The 24,211-nt window shown below is 50.0% G+C and overlaps 1 protein-coding gene across 1 annotated transcript in view; it reads left to right on the top strand.

Annotated features, from left to right (window-relative positions):
- Window positions 1-11,637, top strand: part of SUSD4 (sushi domain containing 4) — a 111,665-nt gene extending 100,028 nt beyond the window's left edge. Inside the window, exons 6-9 of the mRNA XM_066380577.1 lie at window positions 5,565-5,756; window positions 6,748-6,892; window positions 9,251-9,633; window positions 10,599-11,637. Of these exons, the coding sequence (XP_066236674.1) occupies window positions 5,565-5,756; window positions 6,748-6,892; window positions 9,251-9,633; window positions 10,599-10,627 (749 nt within the window). The 3' untranslated portion in view covers window positions 10,628-11,637. The remainder of the gene's footprint in view (window positions 1-5,564; window positions 5,757-6,747; window positions 6,893-9,250; window positions 9,634-10,598) is intronic.
- The last annotated feature ends 12,574 nt before the right edge of the window (window positions 11,638-24,211 follow it).

Here is a 24,211-nt window from a genome sequence, read left to right as displayed (position 1 = left end):
TTTGACATCATAGATGTCTCATTGTGTCCAGTCACTTTGCGGTAATAGAGGCTGTGCTGGGCTCTTGGTGCTCAGGTCCCAGCAAAGAAAGAAGAGCAGCCTCATGAGAACCAGAAACACCTGTCAGCTTTTGATTTCAACATCAGCCTTCCCGCACTGAAAAAAAAAATAAAAAAAACTGTCACCATTAATCACAGTTTGACATCTGTTCCCTCCTCCATGGCTTCATCCTGACTCCAAAACCAGACACACTTCAGATTTCTTAGGTGAAGCTATGTTTTCTTGGTGTGTTTTTTTGTTTGTTTGTTTATTTTTTGTTTTTGGAACTGAAGTTTCACAGTTGTCATCCGATGTATTCTACTTCTGCATATCTTCGGGGACACCCTAATGCGATAACTCAGAAATGGAAGGCAGATCTGAGCTCCTCCCTCAGGGTTTCTGGGTAATATTGATCTTAGATTGATCTGCCAGCACCCCTCTGAGCAAGTAAACACCATGCTCCCTCCAGCCTGGGAACAAGCAAAGCCCCAGCCTCATCATCATTTGCTTCCTTGGTGGACACATTTATTGGCTTTCCTTGTTGTTACAGGAAAACAGAAACAGACAGTGGAGTGTGCTGTATAATGTTCATTGATTTTCCCTGAGCTAAGAGCAAAGTTTTCGCACGTAGCCTTGGCAACAGCTACGGCTCTGCGTGGAGGGTTTCGTCCAGCTGCCTGGAATCATTACTCAAACTCAGCTGGTGTCATGGCAGTTGCGATTATTAGAAGACAGAGGTTTGGGTGGCTCTGTCCACAGGAGCAGTGCCTATACTGGTTCTGTGCTTGCTCTTGACGTGATAAGATCCCCACTTCTTGCCACGGGGCCCGTGGCATTGCCACACACTTTCCTACCTCTCCACCCCCTCCCGGTTCCTTGTCGCACACGACCACCATTCCAGCTTCTCTGCATGCCTCCAACTTGCCTTCACATGTGTCGTTCCCTCTGCCTGGGCTGTCTCTCTCAACATTTTCCTCGACTGGGTCCTTTCTAGTCTTTGTCATAGGTCTGTTTATGCAGCGATGGAACTATCAGGGCTTCTTGTCTATCTGTGGAGAAAGAACCAGTGGTTTGGGTTTTGTTTTCCAGCACATTTCAGACTAATCTTAAATAAAAATGAATTATAGAAAAAAATAAAATAAAACAAGAAGACAGATGTAATACAAGTCCCATTTTTATTACTTGATTCACCAGTAGTAAAATTACATTTTAATAAATAGAAATAAAAAACACCCTTAGATGTTGTGACAAGGTCAAAATTACTACAAAAAGTTCTAAACAGCTACTCTTGACTTCTCTACTTATTTTGTTGTGGACTCATTACAAACCGTTTGTGCACCAGTACTAGTCTACAGAGCTGCTCTAGAATTCAGTTTAAATGCCACCTAAAATCGACTCTTCCACACCCATCCCCAATACTGTTACTGCATTGGTCTGCTTCCCATTGGTGTCCATCCGTCTATTGGCCAGCTGATGCGTGACATCTCCTGACTCGTCTCTGACTGCCATGTTCCCTGTTGAAGGTGCTGCTCATGCTGTGGTTTTGGGGAGGGGAGAGGGAGAGAACAGTGTTTCCACCTGTTATCAGGAAACAACACCTATTCCTTCACCAAGGCTTGAGCTGTTTCTAACCTCCAGTTCCAGTTGTAAAATCCAGCCTGTAGATTTAGGGTGGGGTTGGAGACTCAGGTGGGTAAACTGTATTAATCAGGGTTCTCCAGAGAAACAGCCAATAGAAGATAGGTAGGTAGGTAGATAGGTAGGTAGGTAGATGGTAGATAGGTAGGTAGGTAGGTAGATGGACAGATAGAGAGGTAGGTAGGTAGGTAGATGGACAGATAGATAGATAATAAAAGAGGATTTCTTTTTAGAGTGAGAGGTTTATTGATTGAGTAGGCGATGGGAAAGAACCTACTGCAGCCTCATACCCATCTTGCTCACTGGGCGGGTTAAGGGCTCTCAGGAGCTGGGAGAACAGGTATGCGGAAGCCCCAGTGGAGCAAGTTTTAATAGGAGGACCTTGGAACTTGGCCATGTATGATAAAGGGGTGTCAACACCAGATTTTCTTGGATAATAGACCCTTGGCTTCTGGAGGGTTCTGGGGTTAATGTTCCACCTGTGTTCTGGTCCTTTGGTTTCTTGGGGTGAGACTTTGGCACCAGGTGCGGCCAGAGGTCCAGGTTCTCTCCTCTGTGTATGCTTCGGCTGCAGGACTTCCAGGTTTGGTCTCTTGTCTCTGAAAAGCAACTCAGTATCTCATTAAACAGGACAGGACCCTTCTGAGCTGGTTCTGAGGTTATGAAGCCTCCCTTTCTGTTGGTCCTTCCTCAGTCTCGAGGGAAATAGGGCAGCTGGGTCCAGGTTCAATTAAGAGGGAGGACTCTTCTCATTGTACTCCTCTCATCCAACTTTTACAATTTCACATGCCCACCTCTTTCTCAATAGTCCCTGAGCCTTAGAAGAAGCATTCTGAGTATTCAGTTTACAAGCAACGGCAGAGGTAAAAGAGAGAGGCTATTTATTATAGGAATTGGCTGCATAATTACGGAGGCCAAGGAGACCCATGATGTACTCTCTGCAGGCCGGAGACCCGGGAAAGCTGGTGGTGTGCTTCAGCTGGAGTCTGGAGGCCTGGGGACCAAGGAGATGGTGGCCGAGGCAGGAGGAGAGGGGTGTCCCCGCTCACGCAGAGAGAGCAGGGCCACCTTCTCCCGTGTGTGAAAGGATGTAATCAGGGTGTCTGACATGCAGCCTGTCCAGTGCCACCAGCTCCCTTGTCTGTGCCCATGTGGCTGTCAGCGTGCTGATGACGCAAAACAGGAAGAGGTGGTTGGAGAATCGTTTCTTCCCCACTTAGAAGTGCATCAAACTTCCCTTCTAGCTTCACTCCACTTCAGGCAGTAGAATTAGTTGGCTTTCCCCGAGCTTAAACAGTGGGCGTGGAGGCCTGGGTAGACAGAAAGGCCACACGGGAGCCATGCTTTGACCACACACTGGTGGTGGGGACAGTGTGGGTTTCTGTTTCCAGTGCCCCCCAAACACAAGGTGGCATTTGCTGCCTGACCTGGGGACCTCAAGACACCCCCACCACCACCCTGTGTCATGAACAGCAATCACTGAAGAGGCTGGGAGTCACCGGCAGACTGATCAGGGGCTGAGATGGAAGTGGTGACTTGGGTGAGAGGGGAGCCCTGTCTGCGAAGAGGAAGGTGCTGGTCCCCTCCCAGAAGAAACAAGAGAGAGGCAGTGGAAAGAGGCGGACGTTCCAAAGCCTCGGCTCCTCCCACCCTGTTACTTTGAAGTCAGCGTCCTGAGTTTATTATTAACCACACACTTGTTGTCTCTTCCATGGTAAAAGACTGGCCCCTACCTTCTGCTCCTACCAGGACACACAGGGGTTTCCCTTGCAGCAAAGCTAATGGCCAGCCAAGTGCAATCATTAGGAACACTACAAGGTGTGAAGATATTATAAATATTTCCACTTAGGGGGCAAATACATCTCCATTGTGGCCGATTATGACAGTCTTGGAACCAGAGCCTCTCCCATGCATGGTTTGCAGTGGCCTCTGAGAAAACGTGCAGGTGACACATTTAGACCCTCTTGAGGGACGCTGGGGCTGGCCTGGTGCCACCCAGGTGTCTTGGTTGTTCATGGAGCCTGGCAAGGACCCGGCACCAAAGGCAGGACAGGAACCCCAGAAAGTGTGGCACTTGTATCACCAGTTAGTAGCTGTTATGTATGAAGTGCCTCCTGTGTTCTGGACGTTCACCTACTTCTAACCGTCACCACAACCCTAAAAGTTAGGAAGTGTTTCCCTCATTAAGGGGACAGGGAAGCTAAAACCCCTGCAGCTCACAACATAAATTTGGGGACCTCCACAGCCTGTGTCCGGATGCTGTGTCCTGTGTCCTGCAACTCCCCTTATGACATGACTGACTGGTGTGGCCCCACCATTCTTTAGCACGCCGCAGGAGGGACCGTTTGCCCCCCAGTTCACACAGCGCCTTGGACAGTTCTTTATCCTCCGGGCCCAGGGAGGGAACGTGCTGCTGACAGCCCACTGGCGTACGTTGGCCAGCCTCTTCTGACCTCTCCCGGGGTTTGCTGGGCCTTGAACATGTTCTGGTAATTTTCTAATACTACAGGGGGCTTGTTGAGAGGGCCGGTTAGGAGGAGAACCCCTACTCTGAGTACCCTTGACCAGGAAAAGAGCTCATCTCCCAGCAAAGTTCCTGCCCCCAGGAGCTCCCTACATAGCTAGGGGGCACTAATGGGGGTGCAGAGGAGCTAGGGTAGCTCTGGGGGCCACTGGGGTGGTAAAGGTCACTGTCAAGCTGGCCACACAGCAGATGTGGAATCTCCCAGTCTGCATTCCACCTTTGCTCTGGTCGGCAGGGCACACTTCAGCCTGGAAAGGCAGTTCTGACAGCCCGTCAGCCTTCAGGGGTCGGAGTAAGGGGACACCCTTTCCTCCCTGGGTTCTGCCTAGAAACTGCATGGCGGGGCTGCTGTGGAGGGAGAAGCCCTCACTGCTGCGTCCCTGGTGACATCCCAGGACCAGTTAAATGTTGCCAGTGCCTTTTTCTCTCTCCCTCCTCCTTGCCTGCCCCAGCTGGGGTGGGTCCACATGCAGAACCAGCAAATTGCTGCCCATTTGCCACAGGCCAAACCCCAGCAGGGCGTTTGGGAGTCAGGTTAGGGACACTGCTCAGAGGTTTGGATAGTCGCTGTTCCTTTCCATAACTATTTTGTCCATAAAAATCTTAGCTTTATTTACTAGGTTGCCTGGCACCTAATAGCATGCATTATTTTTTTTTTATTTTTTATTTTTTCATTTTTCTGAAGCTGGAAACAAGGAGAGACAGTCAGACAGACTCCCACATGCGCCCGACCGGGATCCACCCGGCACGCCCACCAGGGGCGACGCTCTGCCCACCAGGGGGCAATGCTCTGCCCATCCTGGGCGTCGCCATGTTGCGACCAGAGCCACTCTAGCGCCTGAGGCAGAGGCCACAGAGCCATCCCCAGCGCCCGGGCCATCCCTGCTCCAATGGAGCCCTGGCTGCGGGAGGGGAAGAGAGAGACAGAGAGGAAAGCGCGGCGGAGGGGTGGAGAAGCAAATGGGCGCCTCTCCTGTATGCCCTGGCCGGGAATCGAACCCGGGTCCTCCGCACGCTAGGCCGACACTCTACCGCTGAGCCAACCGGCCAGGGCAGCATGCATTATTAATAGAAGAGCTTAATACTGTCTATTAAATAGGCATACCCCTTGCAATGGAAATTGAACCTCTCTTTTACAACGTGCTTTGTAAGACCATGTGACAGCAGCATGTGCTCAGAATATCGTGGGTCTCCCAGGGAGATTCAGAGGAAAGGACTGTCTCCAGGACAACTCGCTAGTCTGGTGATGAATGTGCAAACATGTCTCTAAGGGGTGTGGCCTTCTGGCCCGATCTTTGGTCTGTGGGGTCTGCACGTGGTGAGCACGTGGTACTGAAACACTTATTCTCCCCCACTGCCCAAGTTTGTCCGCTACCTCCAACGGTGAGTCACGGTGATTTCGTCTGCCACCCACGGCCTTGTGATCGCTACAACCACGGAACTGTCGTGGAGTTCTACTGCGATCCCGGCTACATCCTCACCAGTGACTACAAGTACATCACCTGCCAGTATGGGGACTGGTTTCCTTCCTATCAAGTCTACTGTATCAAGTCAGGTGAGCACACGTCGAGGGCCTCGCCCTGGCCGGAGGGTCCAGGGTCCACAAAAACTGGTATTATGGTGGGTAAGATGTGCTCTTGCTTAGAGAAACGTAAGCCATTTGCAACCTTAAATTCTTCACAGTTCATAACAAGTTACTCGCCAACCAACTTTAGCACTGGTCTCAGGGCACCAGGATAGGGACCCCACGACAGAAACCAAAGTACCAGTGACACCCACTCATTGTCCCCAGCCCACCCGTGTTGGCGTTTTCCAGGTGTGCCTGTGGCCACCTGCCCTGAGCAGTGGGGATGGCTGCACACTTTGCCCTGGACACAGCAGGTGAGGCACTTGGCAGCCCACAGGTGGCCATGTGAACCAGCCAGAGGAGGAGTGCAGAGGAGGTCTAGGGCGTGCTTCCGAGCAAGGCGAGGGGAGGGGAAAGGAATCGGCAGCAATGGAGGGTGACGTGTAAGAGACAGTGTGGCTTGCATCCAAAGGACAGGACTCTGCTTTGGAAGGGTCGGCCCTTGTCCCCCCATACCCAGCAGATGTGACGGCCAATGGGCATCACAGCCCTTCTAGCCTTCGGGGCCTCTCTTCAGCCACCTCACAGTCTATTCCAGAACACACACAAGGGGCTTCCACTCAGCTCCCCATCCCCCTAGCACAAGGACCCCTCTCTCATTCTGTGCCCGAGAAGCAGATACTTTATTTAGCCCCATGCCGGGCTCTCTCCTGGTCTGGAATGTCAGCATGCAGGTCTGCCTTCAACCCAGTGGAAATCCCACTGGAGACGGGTTTTAGTGCTTTGGGATCCCAGTGCCACAGCACATGAGCCAGCCTGGGGGGCACCCAGGGGCATGTCATGAGCAGCTCCTGTGCCAGGCAGATGCTGCAGACAGGCACGGGGGGACCTGTGTACCTGTGACAGCCTGGTAACCTCATGTGCCCTTTTGTGCGCTCTCTCTCTCTCTCTCTCTCTCTCTCTCTCTCTCTCTCTCCAGAGGAAACGTGGCCCAACACCCACGAGACCCTCCTGACCACGTGGAAGATCGTGGCGTTCACGGCGACCAGTGTGCTGCTGGTGCTGCTGCTAGTCATCCTTGCCAGGATGTTCCAGACCAAGTTCAAGGCCCACTTTCCCTCCAGGTCAGTGCCACCCATGGCCGTTGGTCAGGTTCAGTGCAGCCACCTCGAGCAGAAGAGAAAAGACCGTGAGCTGGACCCTCGATGAGTGCAAAGTTGAGGTTCTCAGGGAGAATACAGGGAGAGCTAAAAACTTTGCTGGACGTTTTGAATGCCTAGACCTCATTTCCCTCTTTTGCCTGCACCCCTACCGCCTGTGAGCCGTGAGAGGGAAACTCAGAAGTAGTGCTGTGCACCAGGCCTGTCCTCCAGGGGGCGCCATATGCATTGCCACCCTCACACATGTGGTCTTGGAGTCCTGTCCCCCAGAGCTTCCGGTCCACAGGGAGGGTAAGGAATATACAGAGCTAATCAGGGGACAAGGTCAAGGTGTGTGACCCAACAGAGGTCGAAACATAATGTGCTATGCGAAGTCTTGGGAAAACTTCTGGATGGGGGGTGAGGACCAGGCTAGTGAGACTTTGCCTCAAAGCAGGACCTGACCATGCAGAGCGGGGCCTGTGCAGGGCTGCATGAAGGAGCTTGGGTTGGTGTCTTCATTGTCCCACCCGTCATCCCCAAAGAGGAGATTGTCACATTCTCTCACAGCACCCTTTGGGACAAAGAAGTGTCCCTGGCCCTGCTGCTGGCAGATCACCGTTCTGGAAGACGTCATTTAGAAAGCAAAGGGACGGGTTCGTGAACACTAGGAGAAGGAGGCAGGGCGCCGAGCGTCATGGGACACGAGCCAGGGCTCACGGAGACAGCGGCTGTCACTGAGGAACCTCCCTTCCTTGGAATCCGTCCCCTTGTCAATCTCCTCCTTTTGGGACCTTCTGCACCAGGAAAGGGCGCTTGTTTTTGCCCACGGGAGCAGACTAACCCCCAGGGTCGTGCCTGCCATACCCTGGAGAAGAGAAGGCTGCTCAGTGCAGAAGGAGGGTGGCATGTGCTAGGTCTGGGGGCCACTGGCATCCCTCACCAGGCCCGGGAGTGTCACTGGCGCCCTGGCTCTGGAGCCAGCTCTGCTGACATGCCAGAACCATCTCTCAAACCTGCCACCCGCTCTCTCGCTCTTCAGCCTTATTACTTATGAATCAAAGGACCATATTCTCTCGTGTAGCTCTTACACCATCAGAAAAAGGCCTGCGGATTATAAAGAAACGCGAAACTACACACTGTGATTTATGGTACATTGGAGTCCATTAAAGCGGTCCAAAGAGCTATTTTTCTATGTATGCTTCGAAGAAAAGTTATATCGACTAAATATTAAGATTTTAAAAAATGTTCCCTCAAATTCTTCCACTTGATTTTTTTTTTTACTCCCTGGAGTAATTTTCATCTGACATTGTTCTAATTGTTTTTGGAAAAGTTGGGCTCATCTAGCCAAATAGATAACAAGGGCAAGACCAGAATGGAGTAGTTTTGTTTTTTTGTTTTTTTCTCCAGGTCCCACAGGTACAGACACAGAGGGCATGCTGATGTCTGTGTCTGTGGGAACTGAGTGTTATGGCTGGGACAAAGGGAGGAGAGACTGACCATTCATTCGGCACTCTGGTTAGGAGGTCAGGAGCCAAGGGTGGTAGTTGGACGAGGCTGGGGCTTTGGCTCTGCTTGGGCTCCAGTCCCCTGGGCTCAGATGTGCAGGGTGATGAGACTGAAAGGGGAAGGGCCAGGAGCAGCACGGATGGTACGTAAGGGACTGCCTGTGGAGATGAGAGACAGTCTGCCCACTTCCAGGACCCCTTGCGGCAGGTGGCACATGTGTAACTGATGTGCAAGCAGCCACTGGATCAGCAGGTGGACGTGATTCCAATGTATCTTGAGTCAGGTGGTAAGATGGTGCTCCAAGCTCTTTTTCCCTGTTGTTTTCCTATCTTGACTAAAAATTAGTGATTTTTTAAAAATACTATAACAGGAAGCAAAAAGGCATAAACATCACAGGGGTTCCCCTTTCCCTGTGGGCACGTAATGTCCCAAGTTTCCTATACTCTTAGTGGAGCTGTTCTGCTCTGGCAGCCTTCCCAAGAGACACCAGGGAGGCCCACTGATGCTCGGTTGGAATGGGCCACACGGTCCCCTTCCCACCAGGTTATGACCAGAGGCCCAAGGGGGAGGAAGGAAGCGTGAAGAGAGAGTAGAGGGGACAGGCAGGAGGGCACAAAAAAGAGGAGAAGAAACCTCTGCTCCCCTGAGGGGCCATGGCAACAGCGCCATCTGCCAGAGGAGGCCTAGGTGGGAGGCTGGTTCTTCCGCAGCACATCCATGCTGGGGTCTGCTGCACATCGTGGGCCCTGAGGCCCTCAGCTGCAGTCAGGGGCACTGGTGGCTCCATTCCTGGGGTGGCATGTCCCTGACAAAGCCTCACTTTTCTTTGCACAGGGGGCCTCCCAGGAATTCCGGCAGCGACCCTGACTTCGTGGTGGTGGACGGTGTGCCCGTCATGCTCCCATCCTACGATGAGGCTGTGCGGGGCGGCAGGAGTGCCTTAGGCCCCGGGTACCTGGCCTCTGCGGGCCAAGGCTGCCCCTTGCCCGTGGATGACCAGAGCCCCCCAGCATACCCCGGCTCAGAGGACACGGACACAGCCCCAGGGGAGTCAGAACCTGGTGATAGCGTCTCGGGCTCTTCCGAGATGCTCCAGAGTCTATATTCTTCTCCCATGTGCCAAGGGGGCACCCGCCCCACTTCCGACAGCACTGACCCAATCGCCAGCACGGCAGGGGAGGTGGCATCCACCAGCCTGGGCATCGACATTGCAGATGGTAAGTGTCTGCCCCGAGGCCTGAACACCCTGGCGCACACAGGCATCTCCACCCAGCATCTGCATCTTCGAGCCAGCGCGGAGCCGAATCCATCTCTTTCCCCCCCACTCAGCTTAAATTGCTTCTTGCTCCCTCTGCATGTGGAAGCCACAGGCCAGGCCAGTTAGTAGGAGGAGTTGTCATCATCCCACAAATGATGCGCCCATTGACTGAAGTTTCAGGAGGCATAGAAGGGCACTGGGCCATCCAGAGCAGAGGGGCTCCGGTGGCTGGTACTTGGTTTTCACAGCATCTTTAAGATATAGGATGCTTTTCCCCTTTTTCCCTTAATTAGGCAGGGTTTCTAAAAGTGGTCCTTAGGATGAGGGTAACACACACATGCCAGGAGGTGAGACCCTGGCCTGGTCCCGGAGAAGCTCTGTGTACACACAGGTTATTTTTGCCAGGCGTGAAGTAGAATATATGTAATATATGTATGTCTGCTTGTCACAGGAAAGGCAGACCGTGGCTCATGTAAAGTAGGAAAAATGTTTCAGTCTAAATAGGGGTGTTTCCCAGGGGAGGGGACACCAGCCCCATTTTGCGAATGAGGCCCTGATTCCAGCTCCTAGCGACAACAGTGGCAGTAATGCAGAGACAGGGGTCTCCTGGGTCGCACTGAGTCCTTTTGCTGCAGGTCCTGCTGCCTCTCTGCACTTGAACTTGTTTCCTCTTGGCTTATATGACCGTTAGGGGACAAGGTTAAAATCTAACATTTTAGTTTTTATGAGCTGGGTCTGAGATTCCCCAGCATATAGTTGTTATGTGGAAGATTCTGTTTCTTTCATTATTAACTGCTACGTGGAACTTAAAGTTTTCTTCTCCTTACTGATTTCAGGAGTTGTGGATATTCTAATAAAGCTTATAGTCGCAGACCAAGGTGGTGTGTTCGGTGTACTAAACAATAACCATCTCTTCTCTTATAGAGATCCCTCTAATGGAAGAAGATCCGTAGCCAGGCCAAGTCCCCATGATTCTACTGCTCCTTTGGGGATGGGAACCTTGTACCTTGGTGTGAGGCCACAGAAGGACAGAGCGTGGGGTAATGGGGGATATGTTCTAACTTGTCCACACAGGGACAGTGACTCACATCGTACATCACGGACTCAACGGTGGGTGACAAACACTGACAAACTGCGGTGACAGATATTTTAAATGGAAGATTTGCCAAGACCAATGGGAAACAAAGGATGAGGGGAAACCCCCGTGTGGGCCTGGATTGAAGGTGTCAAGTGCATCTCATGCTGGGGGATAGGAGACAGGCCCACGCACCTGCCACTGAATCCCACGTCCCATTGACTTATGTCATGAGTACTACCTGCGTCCTCTGAAAGCATGTCACATTATGTAAATTTGCTTCCAAAAAATCTGCTTCCAACTGTCTCTGGATTCCAATTTAGGCTGGATCAGCCTCTGTGGGAAGTCTGGGTTGAGCTGGGAAGAGCAGCAGAGTGCCCCCTGGAGGCTCCCAAAGGGAAGGTTCTCGTTCGACGTCTGGACAATCTTCCTGGATCGGGACACTTCTACTTAGAGCAAGACTCCAGCAGGAGGTGGCAGTCCCAGTGAGAAAGGCAAGACTCAGGCAGACTCTGCTTTCTGGAAGTTGCTTCAAAGAGTAGAGTTCATGCACTCCGTGCTGTCCTTTGGTGAAATAACGTTTGTATTTGTGTTCATGGTCTAGCGCCTGGGTTCATGGCTTTGGATAATAAGTCTTGTGACTTTACACATGGCCAGAATGTGTTCAAATACATCTCATGGTGGAGAAAGTAAGCGAGGTTTATGTTCTGTTTCGCCATTTTAGAAAGATTCCACTCGACACATTTATCTCAGAGTTGTGAGTCCTCTCTAGTTAACTCTTAAGAATGTTGGCCCTCACTCCCAAACGCAGCCATATTTTCTTTTCCAAAACAGAAATTGTTTCTGTAAACACATTTTCCCTCCAAATAAAGTCTGAGGTTGAATTTATTTATTTTTTCCCCTCTTATTTTGTCCTGAAAAGTCCTCAGGCCAGCCTCCCAGCCCAAAGACGGCTGTGCCCGCCTCCTTCCAAGGTTTCTGGCTGCCTTGCCCATCTGCCAACCTGCCTTCCTGCAGCGAGGGCTCCCGGGGCCCACTGGGTGTTGTTCCTAAGGAAATGATTGATAACAAAAAACAACAACGGTCCCAAGTCCTAAAGTGTCTTTCAAATACAAATCCATACATGGAGTCAGTTCCTTTCCTCCCACTGGGTTTTAGAGGAAGGTAAACAAACTGACCCATTGCCTTGCTACACGATAGAGCTGTGCGAGCCAGAAGCCCGAGCAAATCCTGTTCTTGACACAGACTGATTAAAAATTAAAAAGCGAATGTCAGTTTGAAGTGTGACTTTCGTAGTGGCGTGGAGTTGGGTGGTCAGGGTGGGGCATTGACAGCGATCACGGGTGACGGAGATAAAGTGTTGAGACCCTGAGGCCCGGCCCGGTTCCCTGGGGAGTGAGTGGCTCTGTGGGCAGCACCAGCGTGCTGGGCACGTGAGTCACTGTGTTTAGTAATTATAACTGTTCACGGATGGTCTCACCTGCTATAGGCACAAACTTGTACTACAAGCCCCATAGAAGGAGATGATTTTCGCACCACCTGGTTCGCTCAAGGAGAAATGACATTGGAAGGCTGGGTGGGAGTGGGGGACATTCAGGGCTCATTTTGAGCCCACCTCCACCAGGCAGCCCTCCCAGCATTCCTGTTAGTCCAGGTCTCCGCTCTTCCCCATGCCTATACCTGTCCTCCCTTCCATGTCCCCTAAATGGAGGGAGTGTCTTAGAGACCACCAGGTAAGTGCCTCCCTTCCCACTGAACAGGTGGGACGGGGCTTGTGCGGCTATCTCCAGGCTGGTCTCATTTCCTTCCAGGAGCCGTTCTCCACCCCAAAGCAGACAGCAGCAGCGTGCAGCCCCCTCACCTGTGAGCCAGGTGCATACATGCTGCTGTCTAGCCCCCGCACCTGAGAGACAGGTGCCACAGATGCCACATATATCCATGTATTCATGCCAACATTGTTCTAAGAACTGAGGCTCACAGGAAGGGATTATCTGTTCTTTGACCTCATCAGACAATGTCTAACCTGAATCCCCACCTCGGTTCCTTTAGTCTGTGGTCACATCAGCATCTCACCTACAAATGTTAATTATGGTGATTTATTTATTCTTTCATTGTAGTGGGCTGCAGTGGCAGGAAAGAATCCTCATGATGCCCTAAGCATGTCCCTATTCTGACTCTTCATTTCAAAGCTCCCGAAGGCCATCTGGGTATGAACAGAATCAATCTTTCTTGAACCACCTCAGGCATTAGTGGCTGTGAGAACACACCAGCCGTGTTGTGAATTGAGCCTGGAGGTGTGGTGTGGTGAGAGGACATCCCTGGCCAGCGCAGCCTGCTCTGGGGAGGGAGGCGCCTTGGGGACCGAGGTTGGGAGCCTGCAGAAGGAAGCCCCAGGGTGTCTGTCTGTGGCATCTGCCTGAGGTGTTTATTGTTGTTTTTTTTGTTTGTTTGTTTTTTTTAAGATTTTATTTATTCATTATAGAGAGGGGAGAGAGAGAGAGAGAGAAGGGGGGAGGAGCAGAAAGCATCAACTCCCATATGTGCCTTGACCAGGCAAGCTCAGGGTTTTGAACCGGCAACCTCAGCGTTTCCAGGTTGACACTTTATCCACTGCGCCACCACAGGTCAGGCGACCTGAGGTGTTTACATAAGTGGGTACTTCAAGGAACCATGGAGCAATGGGTTTCTGACTGATGTGTCCCCTGTCACAAGCCCAGCAGAAGTCACAGGACATCTTCACACTTTGCTTCCACATAGCTTTTTTTTTTTTTTTTTTTTAATTGCAAGGCTATGGCTTGCTGGTGTGGGATCTTTAGGGCCATTCCCACCTAATTCTAGCCATGCCAGCAGCTGGCACTCGGGCAGCCTGCCCCTTCTTCCTGCAGAAGTGGTGTGCCCCGGCCACACAGCAGGCTGGACAGGTGGGTGTCCAGTGCAAAGTCTTGTGGGCCACACTGCTGGGTGCGGACACTTCTCCACTCCTTTGCTCCCTCCCCCCACACCAGGCAGTGCTGGGCAGCCCTCCCCGCACGACCTTGGTCCCTGTGAATCCCCCACAGGGGCAGCGAAACAGCTTGTGAGAGCTAAAGCTGTGCAACGGGAGACAGCTGACTTCAAAGCCGGACTCTGCCATTAACTGGCGTGTACTTGGACGAGTAACTGCCCTTCCCGGGCCTCAGTTTCTTCACGCAGAGATTAGAGATCGTTCACCTCTGCCTTCCTCTGGGTTATGGAGAGGATGACAGTTGCTCTAAGTGACAGTGCACAGTAAGCACTTGGTAAGTGACAGCTGTGTTCCCAGTGTGATGGAGGGTATCGGTGGGGTGATGCATGTGTCCCTACGCACCATTGACCTACCTTTGTCCCTGCCCGCCTCTGACGTGTTTGCAGAAGGAGCTGGTTTGGAGCTGGCCCAAGCGGATGGATAAAATGTGTCCTACCAAGTCCCCTCAGACCTCGCCCCGGAAGCCCCTCCCTGGCTTCTATGTGCTAAGCTTTCTGTGCAAAGAAAAATGGTCAATCCTTGACCCTCGGCCCTCTGCCCTCCCTTCCCCCCCCAGCACTGCCCTCCCTGAGTGCCACAGAAAGTTCTGCTCAGGGAGGGCAGGACAACCTCAGAAGCCTCCCCAAGGACTCTGAAGGACTCAGGCCTCCTCCGTAGGCAGCCCTGGGGATCAACACTAACCTGCTTCCCTAGATTTATTGTCCATTTTGGATTTAAAGCGTAAAAGTTAATGCCCATGCATTTCCAGGGTGATAAAAAGGAAGGTCCCCAGTAGAGATGCCTGGTCTCGCAGAACAGGGCCCCCGAGAGCCGCAGTCACTTGTCAGGTCAAGCACTGCTTGCTGCTCACATCGGCTCGGCACCATAAAACTTTAACATCGAGTGTGGGGTGTCGACACAGTTGTGTTTAACTGCCGTGGCAGGCAGCATGCCGGCTCCACGCTGGGCAGAAACCAAGTTTGGGGGACCCGCGAGGCACAGTGAGTGTCCCAGATACCTAAGTAGGAGACTTACCAACATACTCAGAGCCTGCAGGGACCCCAGACCCTGGTCCTCCAAGACCATGGGATAAAGAAACCAAATGCCAGCCGATGCACATAGAGTTTTGGGGCAAGGGGGCAGGCTGGAGCCTGAAGAAATAGCAAGACTAGTATTTTCTGCTTGGAGCCCGTGAGAAATATTTATAGACCCAGTTACAGCTAATAAATAGTTATTAAGCACCTGCTGTGTGCAGGGCCTGCCTGTGTTCTGTAGTCGTGTGGGAAGTGAGGACTGGTGAACAGACAGCTACAAACTGGGAGCACCAAGCACAGGACCCCGGGCCCCAGGCCTGGCACCCAGGGAGGTGCCCTCGGGCAGCAGAGCAGAGCTGGTACAGGGGGTGTGTGGGGGGGTGTCAGAGGTACAGGAGAGCTGGAGAATGGGGTTGTAAAAGGAGAGAGTTCTGTGCTTTAGGGCCGTAAGGTCCCAGGTGGAGAGCCGGCTGAGGGAAGAAGGGGAGGCTATGAAGAGGGGGACGGGGGACAGAGATGGAACCGAAGAGGTGACTCAGGGCCAGAGCCCAGGAGTAAGCTCAGGAGGTAAGTGGTCACTTAGGAGAATGAGAAGTCACTAGGGTGAGATGGAGAACCATGATTTTGTGGAGCACGGGCCTAGGAGTCAGGGTCACTCAAGCACAGCTTGGGGCTGCCACTAGGGGACCCCTCCAGGCCCCAGGGTCCTCATTGGTACATAAGGGAGCACAACAGATGGTCTCAAAGATCACTTCCAGCTCTGACAGGGTAAAAATTCTTTTTCCTCGCTTTAAAAAAAAGTTTTGTTTTTTTTTAATTCAGAGTCAAATACTTGCTTCTTGCTTCTTCTGTCCCCACCAACAGTGTGTGACACTCCTTCCAGCTGCTTCTCCCTCTGGCATGTGGGGCTCAGGAGCAGCCCCCCAGCAGCCCTTTAGGAGGGTTCTACATTCTAGAAACTCAGCAACCACCTTGGTCAGGATAAGGGTGGGGACAGGGACACCAGCCACAGTACTGGCCTCAGTGGCAGTTCTTGACCCATTGGTCAGAAGGGGCAGACATTAATGGTACCCCCCCCCCCCGTTCCCGCATCCTGGAGTCCCAGAAAATTCCTTAAATCAGTTCTGTCCCGATTGTGTAGCATTTCCTATTCTCTGAAGCAGGTGCACCCACTATGTATTTTGTAGGAGGGGGGTAAGAGCGAAGGAAGTAGATATTTCTCTCAATCAGTCCTCACAGATATCAGGGGACACTGGAGCAGACCCCCTGTGGAAATCTGTCTACAAGAGCATCTCCGACACCCCCGAAACCATCAGGAGAGCAAAACCATAAAGAAGAATGAGGTTAGTCTGCTGTGACCTGTTGTTCGTTCATTTATAACAGGCGTAGTCAACCTTTTTATACCTACCGCCCACTTTTATATTTCTGTTAGTAGTGAAATTTTCTCACTGCCCACCAGTTCCACAGTAATAATGATTTATAAAGTAGGGAAGTAACTTGATTTTATAAAATTTATAAAGCAGAGTTACAGCAAGTTAAAGCATATAATAATAATTACTTACCAAGTACTTGATGTCGGATTTTTGCTAAGTTTGGCAGAATAAATCTTTATAAAACAACTTACTATAGTTAAATCTGTCTTTTTATTTATACTTTGGTTGCTCCGCTACCACCCACCATGAAAGCTGGAATGCCTACTAGTGGGCGGTAGGGACCAGGTTGACTACCACTATAAGTATATAGTGGTTTGTATCAACCACCACATCTGTATCTAGGGCTTATCAGGAATCCTCTGTTTAAGAATTGAGTCGGATGCTTGTCTAACACCAGCATTGAATTCACAAGTCCATAGGTCACAGGCTGCCTTCTCCATTTTGGTCCAGTACCATCTTGGATGGGCATGTCCAGCCTCTCAGGAGCGCTCTGGCCCTGCAGACCCTCAGGGGCCCCCAACGCTGGGTTAGCCATGCCAGCTTTGGGTTTTCTGGGCACCTGGAGTGGGCACTTGGACAGTAATGTCTACTTGAACTCCTGGGCATTGAAACTCAGCAGACCTGGATTTAAATGTCAGCTCTGTCACTTACAAAAGCAAAGTCAGGCAAGATCACTGACGCTTAAGCCTCCCATCCTTCCCCCGTGAGTGAGGATGCTAACAGCACCCAGCTCACAGTTTGCTGAGAGATTAAAGACAATGATGAGATAGACTGCTTAGGATAGCGCCTGGCAGAGTCCACACTCCCACATGGTGGCTGCTCTCCATATTCGAGTCTTCCTCCTTCTGTGCTCTGAAGGAGGCAGGTGCACCTACTTCACAGAGGGTGGGCAGAGAGGGAGAGCTATGGAACCAGAAGCAGTCTTACCACCTAGGCAGGGTATCTGATGCCACATACCATGGGCCGCTCAGTAAATGTGCAATGAGGTCTCTGCTAACCCACGATCACAGTGCCCAAACCCACTGCACGTTCCATCTGCCCTGACTTCTCCTTCCTCCTTTTCTCCTCCTCTTCTTCCTCTTCCTCTTTCTCCTTCTGTCTTTTCTTTCTCCTTCTTTCTCTACCCTTCTACTGCCTGCTGTCAGGATTGATAGCGATCGCCTCTCCATCCAACACCCATCCCCCTTTCTAACAAATACTTATTCGACATACACATGGTGGGCTCTGCTCTGGACACAGAAGACAGACCTTCACTCTGTAGGAACATCCCAGGCCTAGCCATCGCTTTGCTTTTAAAGAGGAGAGAATCAGGATGTACCGACCTAGAGAAAGGAACAGGAGGGAATTCACATGTTGCCCTTCTACTACAGAATTTCTAGGTTCTGCACTTTAGGGGGACCTTCAATCACTGAGTTGAGACTTGCCTGCCCCTTCCTCTGGACTTGCTTTAACCTATTCAGTCCTGCTTGAAGTGATGCTCTCAAGTGTGGTCACTGCCTAAGCCTGGTGTTCAAAGACTTGGCACCTGACCTCGTGCCTGTTGGGTTTCCAAAGGGAAAACCAAACAGCTAATAGTCTTTCTTTTTCTAACAGTCAGGAAACAAATTCACGCAGGGCATCTATCTGCACAAAATAAGTAGGCACAATACTGCTAAAGGGTAAAGCCGCATTGGTATGCGCTGTGTGGAATTGGAGGCCCCCTTTACGCCATGATTTGCATTTTCTCCCTTGCAGAGTTATTTATCTGAGGATGTTGAAGTTCTCTGTCTGTGGCAAACTCTTTCGTTTGGCATTATATAAATGGACTCCCACAGGATCTGTAGGTCTCAGGGAGATTTCTAGGAGTGGGCAGCGTGTTCTAAGGAACAGCTTTTCATAATTCTGTAACAGCTGGCTCCTGTAGAGAGAAGAAAAGCTGAACTTGACATCAAGCCTTTCTCATTGAGAGAACCCCGGAAGAGGTGGCTAACACCTCAATCCCAGAGCTTGGAGCAAATTCACATCCTTCGGAGGGACTATGAGGACAAAGTCACTCAAAGGTTATCCTCAAGTTCGAGAAACTCTTCCCCTAGCCGAAGTAAAGGAAATTATTAGGTAAATATTTAATCAAGCGATGGAAGGCAGTGAGCAAGGAGATATGTCCGACTCTGGCTTCAAAATCATCCAAAGAAAGCGGCCAGACTCCATCGAAGTCAAGTTGATTAAAGGTTCCAGGGCCAGGTGTGTCTTCCTTGTGTCACTGTTGCAGCCACTTGGCAAAAGCCACTGGTTTAAGTTATGAACTTAACTCGTATGATGCCATTTGTGAAGGTCACTCTGGGAATTGACACTAGAGACACTCAAGCTGCAGATGTCTCTTTACTTCATTCCAATGTGATCACACAGACTAGCTACCAAGGATTTGAGAAGAAAAGTGTGGCTGTAGGCATGACTGTGTATATCGGCTAATGGGCACTCTTGAGCCAAATGTGCCCAGAATATGCTGATCTGCATAAGGACTTGATCCCATTCAGAAACCTTAATATATATCTTTGCCTTATAGTGAGTTTTATATCACCAACCAGACTGTATGTTCCTTAAAAACTGGACAGTAGCATCTCAGACTTCAACATTCTCTAGTTCCTCGATGAGTGCCACGCTCAATAAATGCTACATCTTCATGTAGCCTGAGAATTACTTGTAGGATGCATCAATCTGCTGGAGCTGCTCTGTCATCCCCTCCTTCTTTTTTTTTTTTTAATTTTTTTTTTATTCATTTTTAGAGAGGAGAGAGAAAGGGAGAGAGAGAGACAGAGAGGGAGAGAGAGAGGAGAGAGAGACAGAGAGAGAAGGGGGAGGAGCTGGAAGCATCAACTCCCATATGTGCCTTGACCAGGCAAGCCCAGGGTTTTGAACCAGCGACCTTAGCATTTCCAGGTCGACGCTTTATCCACTGTGCCACCACAGGTCAGGCTCTTCCCCTCCTTCTAAAGCTACAAATCCCATCATGAGTGACCTCTGTGTGCTGGGACGATGCTCTATCCAGTGAACCACCCAGCCAGGACCTCAATCTACTCTTAATTGTCTCCTGGACACCCCACCTCCAAATAACATCACATTGTGGGTTAGGGCTTTATGGTGAGATTTGGGGGATCACAATGAAGTCCATAGCATTACAGGAATTCCTTTGGGTCAGCTTCAGAGCAGGGAGGCTGCTGGCACAGGGAAGGGTATGAGGGAGGGGGAAACATGAAGGTCTAAGAGAGAGGCTTCAACAGAGAAGGGGACTTTGAAGGAGGTGGAATCAAAGAACCAGCCACAGAGTAGAGCTAGTGAAGGAAACGCTTAACCTCCTTGCAAAGATGAACACCCGTTCCCAAATAGAGTTTTCACCCCGGACATTCCAGCATGTCCCAGAAGTCATCTCCCTGCCTCAGGGACACAACTCTGAGGGAGTAGGTTTGTAGCACATCTCGACTTCCCAAGGCAGACCAGAGAGGGGAGGCTGGGCTCCGCAGAAGAGCCTGTCCCTCTCCCCAGAAGATCTGGTTTAATTTCCGGTGCCCCTGTTTGAGAACAGGATGCCTAATCACCCTTACACTCCGGACCAGAGGGTGTCAGATGTGAAATTTCAAAGGCAATCTTCCCTGAGAAGTAGTCTGTGGTATCCTGTGAGGACGAGGGTAGACACAGACTGGCCGGGAGTTTGGGCGTGGGCAGACAAACCTCGAAGTAGGAGAGTTTGATTCTGTTTTTAAACAGGGAGGGAGATCAGAAATACACATGGGGTTCAGAGGCTTCTCTCTGTGTCTGTTTCACACATGCACGCACGCGCGCACACACACACACACACACACACACACACACACACACACACACACACACACCCCTTAGCTGCCCGACTGCTCCTCCCGGGCCCTGCTCGCTCTTCATTTAATTTCACAGCCTGTCATGGTGCCCTGGTTGCAAGGCAGAGGGAGGGCAGAGTTATTTATAAAGCCTCCCTGTCTCTCTAGCCACATGCTCTCCTCCCCAGACCCCTCCCTGGGCTGACAGGCTCCCAGTGTCCCCTCCGTGCAGGCCAGATGGGGTGGATGGAGTCTTTCCTGGTCCAGCAGGCTGTGTTTCTACACCCTCCTCTAGATTGAAAAACAAAGTCTATAAAAAATCTGTTTCTCGTGGCTATGCTGAGCTAGGGCCATGCTGAGCCAGGGCTCCAAGGGATTGCAGTGACAGGGTGGGGGGGACAGCAAGGGCTGGCCTTTCTGCCTTCTGCTTATAGGGGTTATTTGAACATGTGCCCATTTTGAAAACAATACAGCACGTTCTCTGTGAACGGAGATCTTGGCGGTGGTGTACACTCTGGCTTGGCCGGCGCCCTGCTCAGTTTGTTGACATTTCTATTTTATTCTTGGGCTTCCTTCAGGGCGTTCAGGATGTGGGCAACTTGGCCACTGTGACTTCCCAATTTCTTGTTCTTAGATCCTTGAAACACAATGGCTGACAATACCGGGGGTTTTAGCATCGAGTGGAACTCAAATCCCAGCTGTGCTACTGGTTAGAAGTTATGTCACCCTCCCGTTCACTTGCAAAGCAGGCACGTGGGGTGGAGGCAGTGAATATATATATATAAAGCTCAAGCAGGTGCCCTAAGTGTTAGCAATGGACATTAGCATAATTTTGGAAAGCAAGGTTCCAATGGCAGAATGAGACTTCTTGAGCATCATGGGACTTTGATTAATGTCCAGTATTTTTAAAAAATAGAATAGAAGGGATTAAGAAAAAATTCCAAACAACCTCATAGTCACAGACTATTGTATGGTGATTACCAGAGGGAAAAGGGGTGGGGGTAGAGGAGAGGAAAAGGGGAATACATAATGATGAAGGGAGACTTGACTTGAGGTGATGAACACACAATACAATACTCAGATGATATATTATACAACTGTACACCTGAAACCTATATAATTTTATTAACCAATGTCACCCCAATAAAGCCAATAAAAAATTTTAGAAAGAAGAAAATAAAACAATGGAATAGGATAGAAAATTTCAGAATGCACTGCACATAATAAGAGAAGAGACTATTTCATGTAACTTCTGTATCAATTGTGTGTGTGTGTGTGTGTGCGTGTGTGTGCGTGTGTGTGCGTGTGTGTGTGTGTGTGTGTGTGTGCATGCATGCTGACTACTGGTGTAAAATGTATTCTTTGGTTGGGTCAAGAAAAATTTGAGAAACACCCTATTAAATATTGAAATCTATTCTGATTACTGACTGCTCTCTTCAGAGCAAATATTCTTTTATAATCACCCTAGTTATTCTGCGCTGGGGAGTCAGCAGCTCCCCTCCACTGCTCAGTCTGGTGCGAAGATGTTAAACAAATGCTTCCCAATCTGCTTTCATGACAGGGCAACCTCCTTCCAGCTCTGACAACTCTGAGGCCTCCTCACACCTTACAGGGTGAATGCAAAATCCCCGTGGCTCCTAACTGACTACCTTCCTAGCTGTCTGGTCTCCAGTTGCTCCTGCCAGAGTTGTCTTCCTGGGTCCCTTCCCTCTGCCCAAGAGGAGCGTGCCCTCTATCTCTAGTCCATCTCATGTCTCTAAGCCCCAAGCCCCTTCTGCATTTCACTTCCCTCTGAGGCTGTCCTCACTCACAGGCTGTGACAGCACAGCGTTTCCTGGGCAAGGAGTCGCCGGGGATCCCTGGTCATGGATTGTCCTGGGCCAGCTGTTGCATTGCTGCCTTAGAAACCTCACTCCCTGACACAATGCTCTTATGAAACAAGCACCATGCTGGTGGTAGGATACAATATTAATAACCAGTGTTTTCAAGTGCTTATGATGAGTCCTACTGTTTTAAGCACTACACATGCATCGAGTGCTTGAATTTTCACCACAACCCTCTGAACCATTATCATCCCCATTTTACAAGTGGAGAAACTGAAGAAGAGGTTGTGTAACTTATGTGTTACATAAGTGTGGTTACCTTGGATGAGTTTTTCAATCTCTCTAAACCTCAGTTTCTTTTTAAATTTTTTTTTTAGATTTTATTTATTCATTATAGAGAGGAGAGAGAGAGAGAGAGAAGGGGGGAGGAGCAGGAAGCATCAACTCCCATATGCGCCTTGACCAGGCAAGCCCAGGGTTTCGAACCGGCAACCTCAGTGTTTCCAGGTTGACGCTTTATCCACTGCGCCACCACAGGTCAGGCTAAACCTCAGTTTCTTATCTGAGAAATAGGAAGAATAATGCCTACCTTATCAAACCATTGTCAATATTAAAATAATAGCTGGCCTGTCGCACACACATGAAAAGATGCTCAACGTCACTCATCGTCAGGGAAATGCAAATAAAAACCACAATGAGATATCACCTCACACCTGTTAGAATGGCTGTTATCAAAAAGTCAACAGATAACAAGTGCTGGCAAGGATGTGGAAGAAAGGGAACCTTTGTACACTGTTGGTGGGAATGCAGACTGGTGCGGCCATAGTGGAAAACAGTATGAAGGTTTCTCAAAAAATTAAAAATAGAGCTGCCATGTGACCCAGAAATTTCACTTCTGGGTATTTATCTGAAGAAAATAAAAACACACTTTGGAAAGATTTATGCACCCCCATGTTCTTTGCAGCATTATTTACAATAGCCAAGCTATGGAAGCAACCTAGACGTCTGTCTATGTCCATCAGTGGATCAAGAAGATGCGATACACATAACCACGCGCGCGCACACACACACACACACACACACACACACACACACACACTGAAGTGTTAATATTATAAAATGCTTAGCAAAATGGCTGGCATAGGGCAAGGGCAAAGTAAATAGCACAGGGGTTTTTTAAATCAACTGTATTGAGGTATAATTTACACATAGTAAAATGCAGTGGACCCCACAAATTATGTAGCTGTGGCCTATCCTATTACCATAGATTAAATTAGCCTTTCCTACAGTTTCATTGGCCAAAATGAATGAATATCACTGTTCTTATTTACAATCTGATTATCTTTTCTTTTTTTTTTCTTTTGTATTTTTCCGAAGCTGGAAACGGGGAGCATGCGCCCGACCGGGATCCACCCGGCACGCCCACCAGGGGATGATGCTCTGCCCATCTTGGGGCATCGCTCTGCCGCAATCAGAGCCATTCTAGCACCTGAGGCAGAGGCCACAGAGCCATCCTCAGCGCCCAGGCAAACTTTGCTCCAGTGGAGCCTTGGCTGCGGGAGGGGAAGAGAGAGACAGAGAGGAAGGAGAGGGGGAGGGGTGGAGAAGTAGATGGGCGCCTCTCCTGTGTGCCCTGGCCAGGCTTGGACAATAGCAGTAGCTTCCTAACTAGGCTTATTTTCTAATGATCACCCATTCCCTTTCCCCCTTTAGTCTATACAATGCTGTTAAGAGTTCCACACCTAATATGCAGATATAAAGGTGTGATGTCACTCCATGGCTTAACACCATCTGCTGGATCCCCCGCGGCAGTTCCCCAAGTGAGCCCCCTCCCTTCTCCCCTCATTTCTTTGGCCAGGAATATTCTTCCTCTGTCCTATCCAGCTGACAAAATAATCCTTATCTTTTCACCTGACACAACGGCATCACCAGGTCCCGGATGCAGGGGCTTCCAGACAGAGTTAGGTACATATGTTATGCCCATCTTCCCCTCTGAGCAGTGAGTTCCTTGATACCAAAAGACAAATTGTATTCAGATTTGTATTTCTAGCAAGTAGCTCAGGGTCTGTAGCTGAAGATGTGATTGCTGGTTAGTTTTTAAAAGTCCGTGATCAACCTTGGTATCTGTACTACCCTGAAGCTTGTTTGGCCATTACCTTTTCTTAGAAATAATCACTAATGCTTGTTACCAGTTTTTTGAGTTCTAACTTTTCCTTTACAATGAAGACTGCTAATATCACTCATTCGTTCATTCATTTGGCAACAGATATTTATTGGGAGACACTTTTCAGATACTGGATTTGATGTAGTAAACAGATCAGATATAACTTCTGTTCTCATGAAGCCTAGATATGGAATCTGG

The sequence above is a fragment of the Saccopteryx leptura genome, chromosome 1, assembly GCF_036850995.1.
Source record: "Saccopteryx leptura isolate mSacLep1 chromosome 1, mSacLep1_pri_phased_curated, whole genome shotgun sequence".
Taxonomy (NCBI): Eukaryota; Metazoa; Chordata; class Mammalia; order Chiroptera; family Emballonuridae; genus Saccopteryx; species Saccopteryx leptura.
This window is presented reverse-complemented; position numbering and strand designations above follow the sequence as displayed.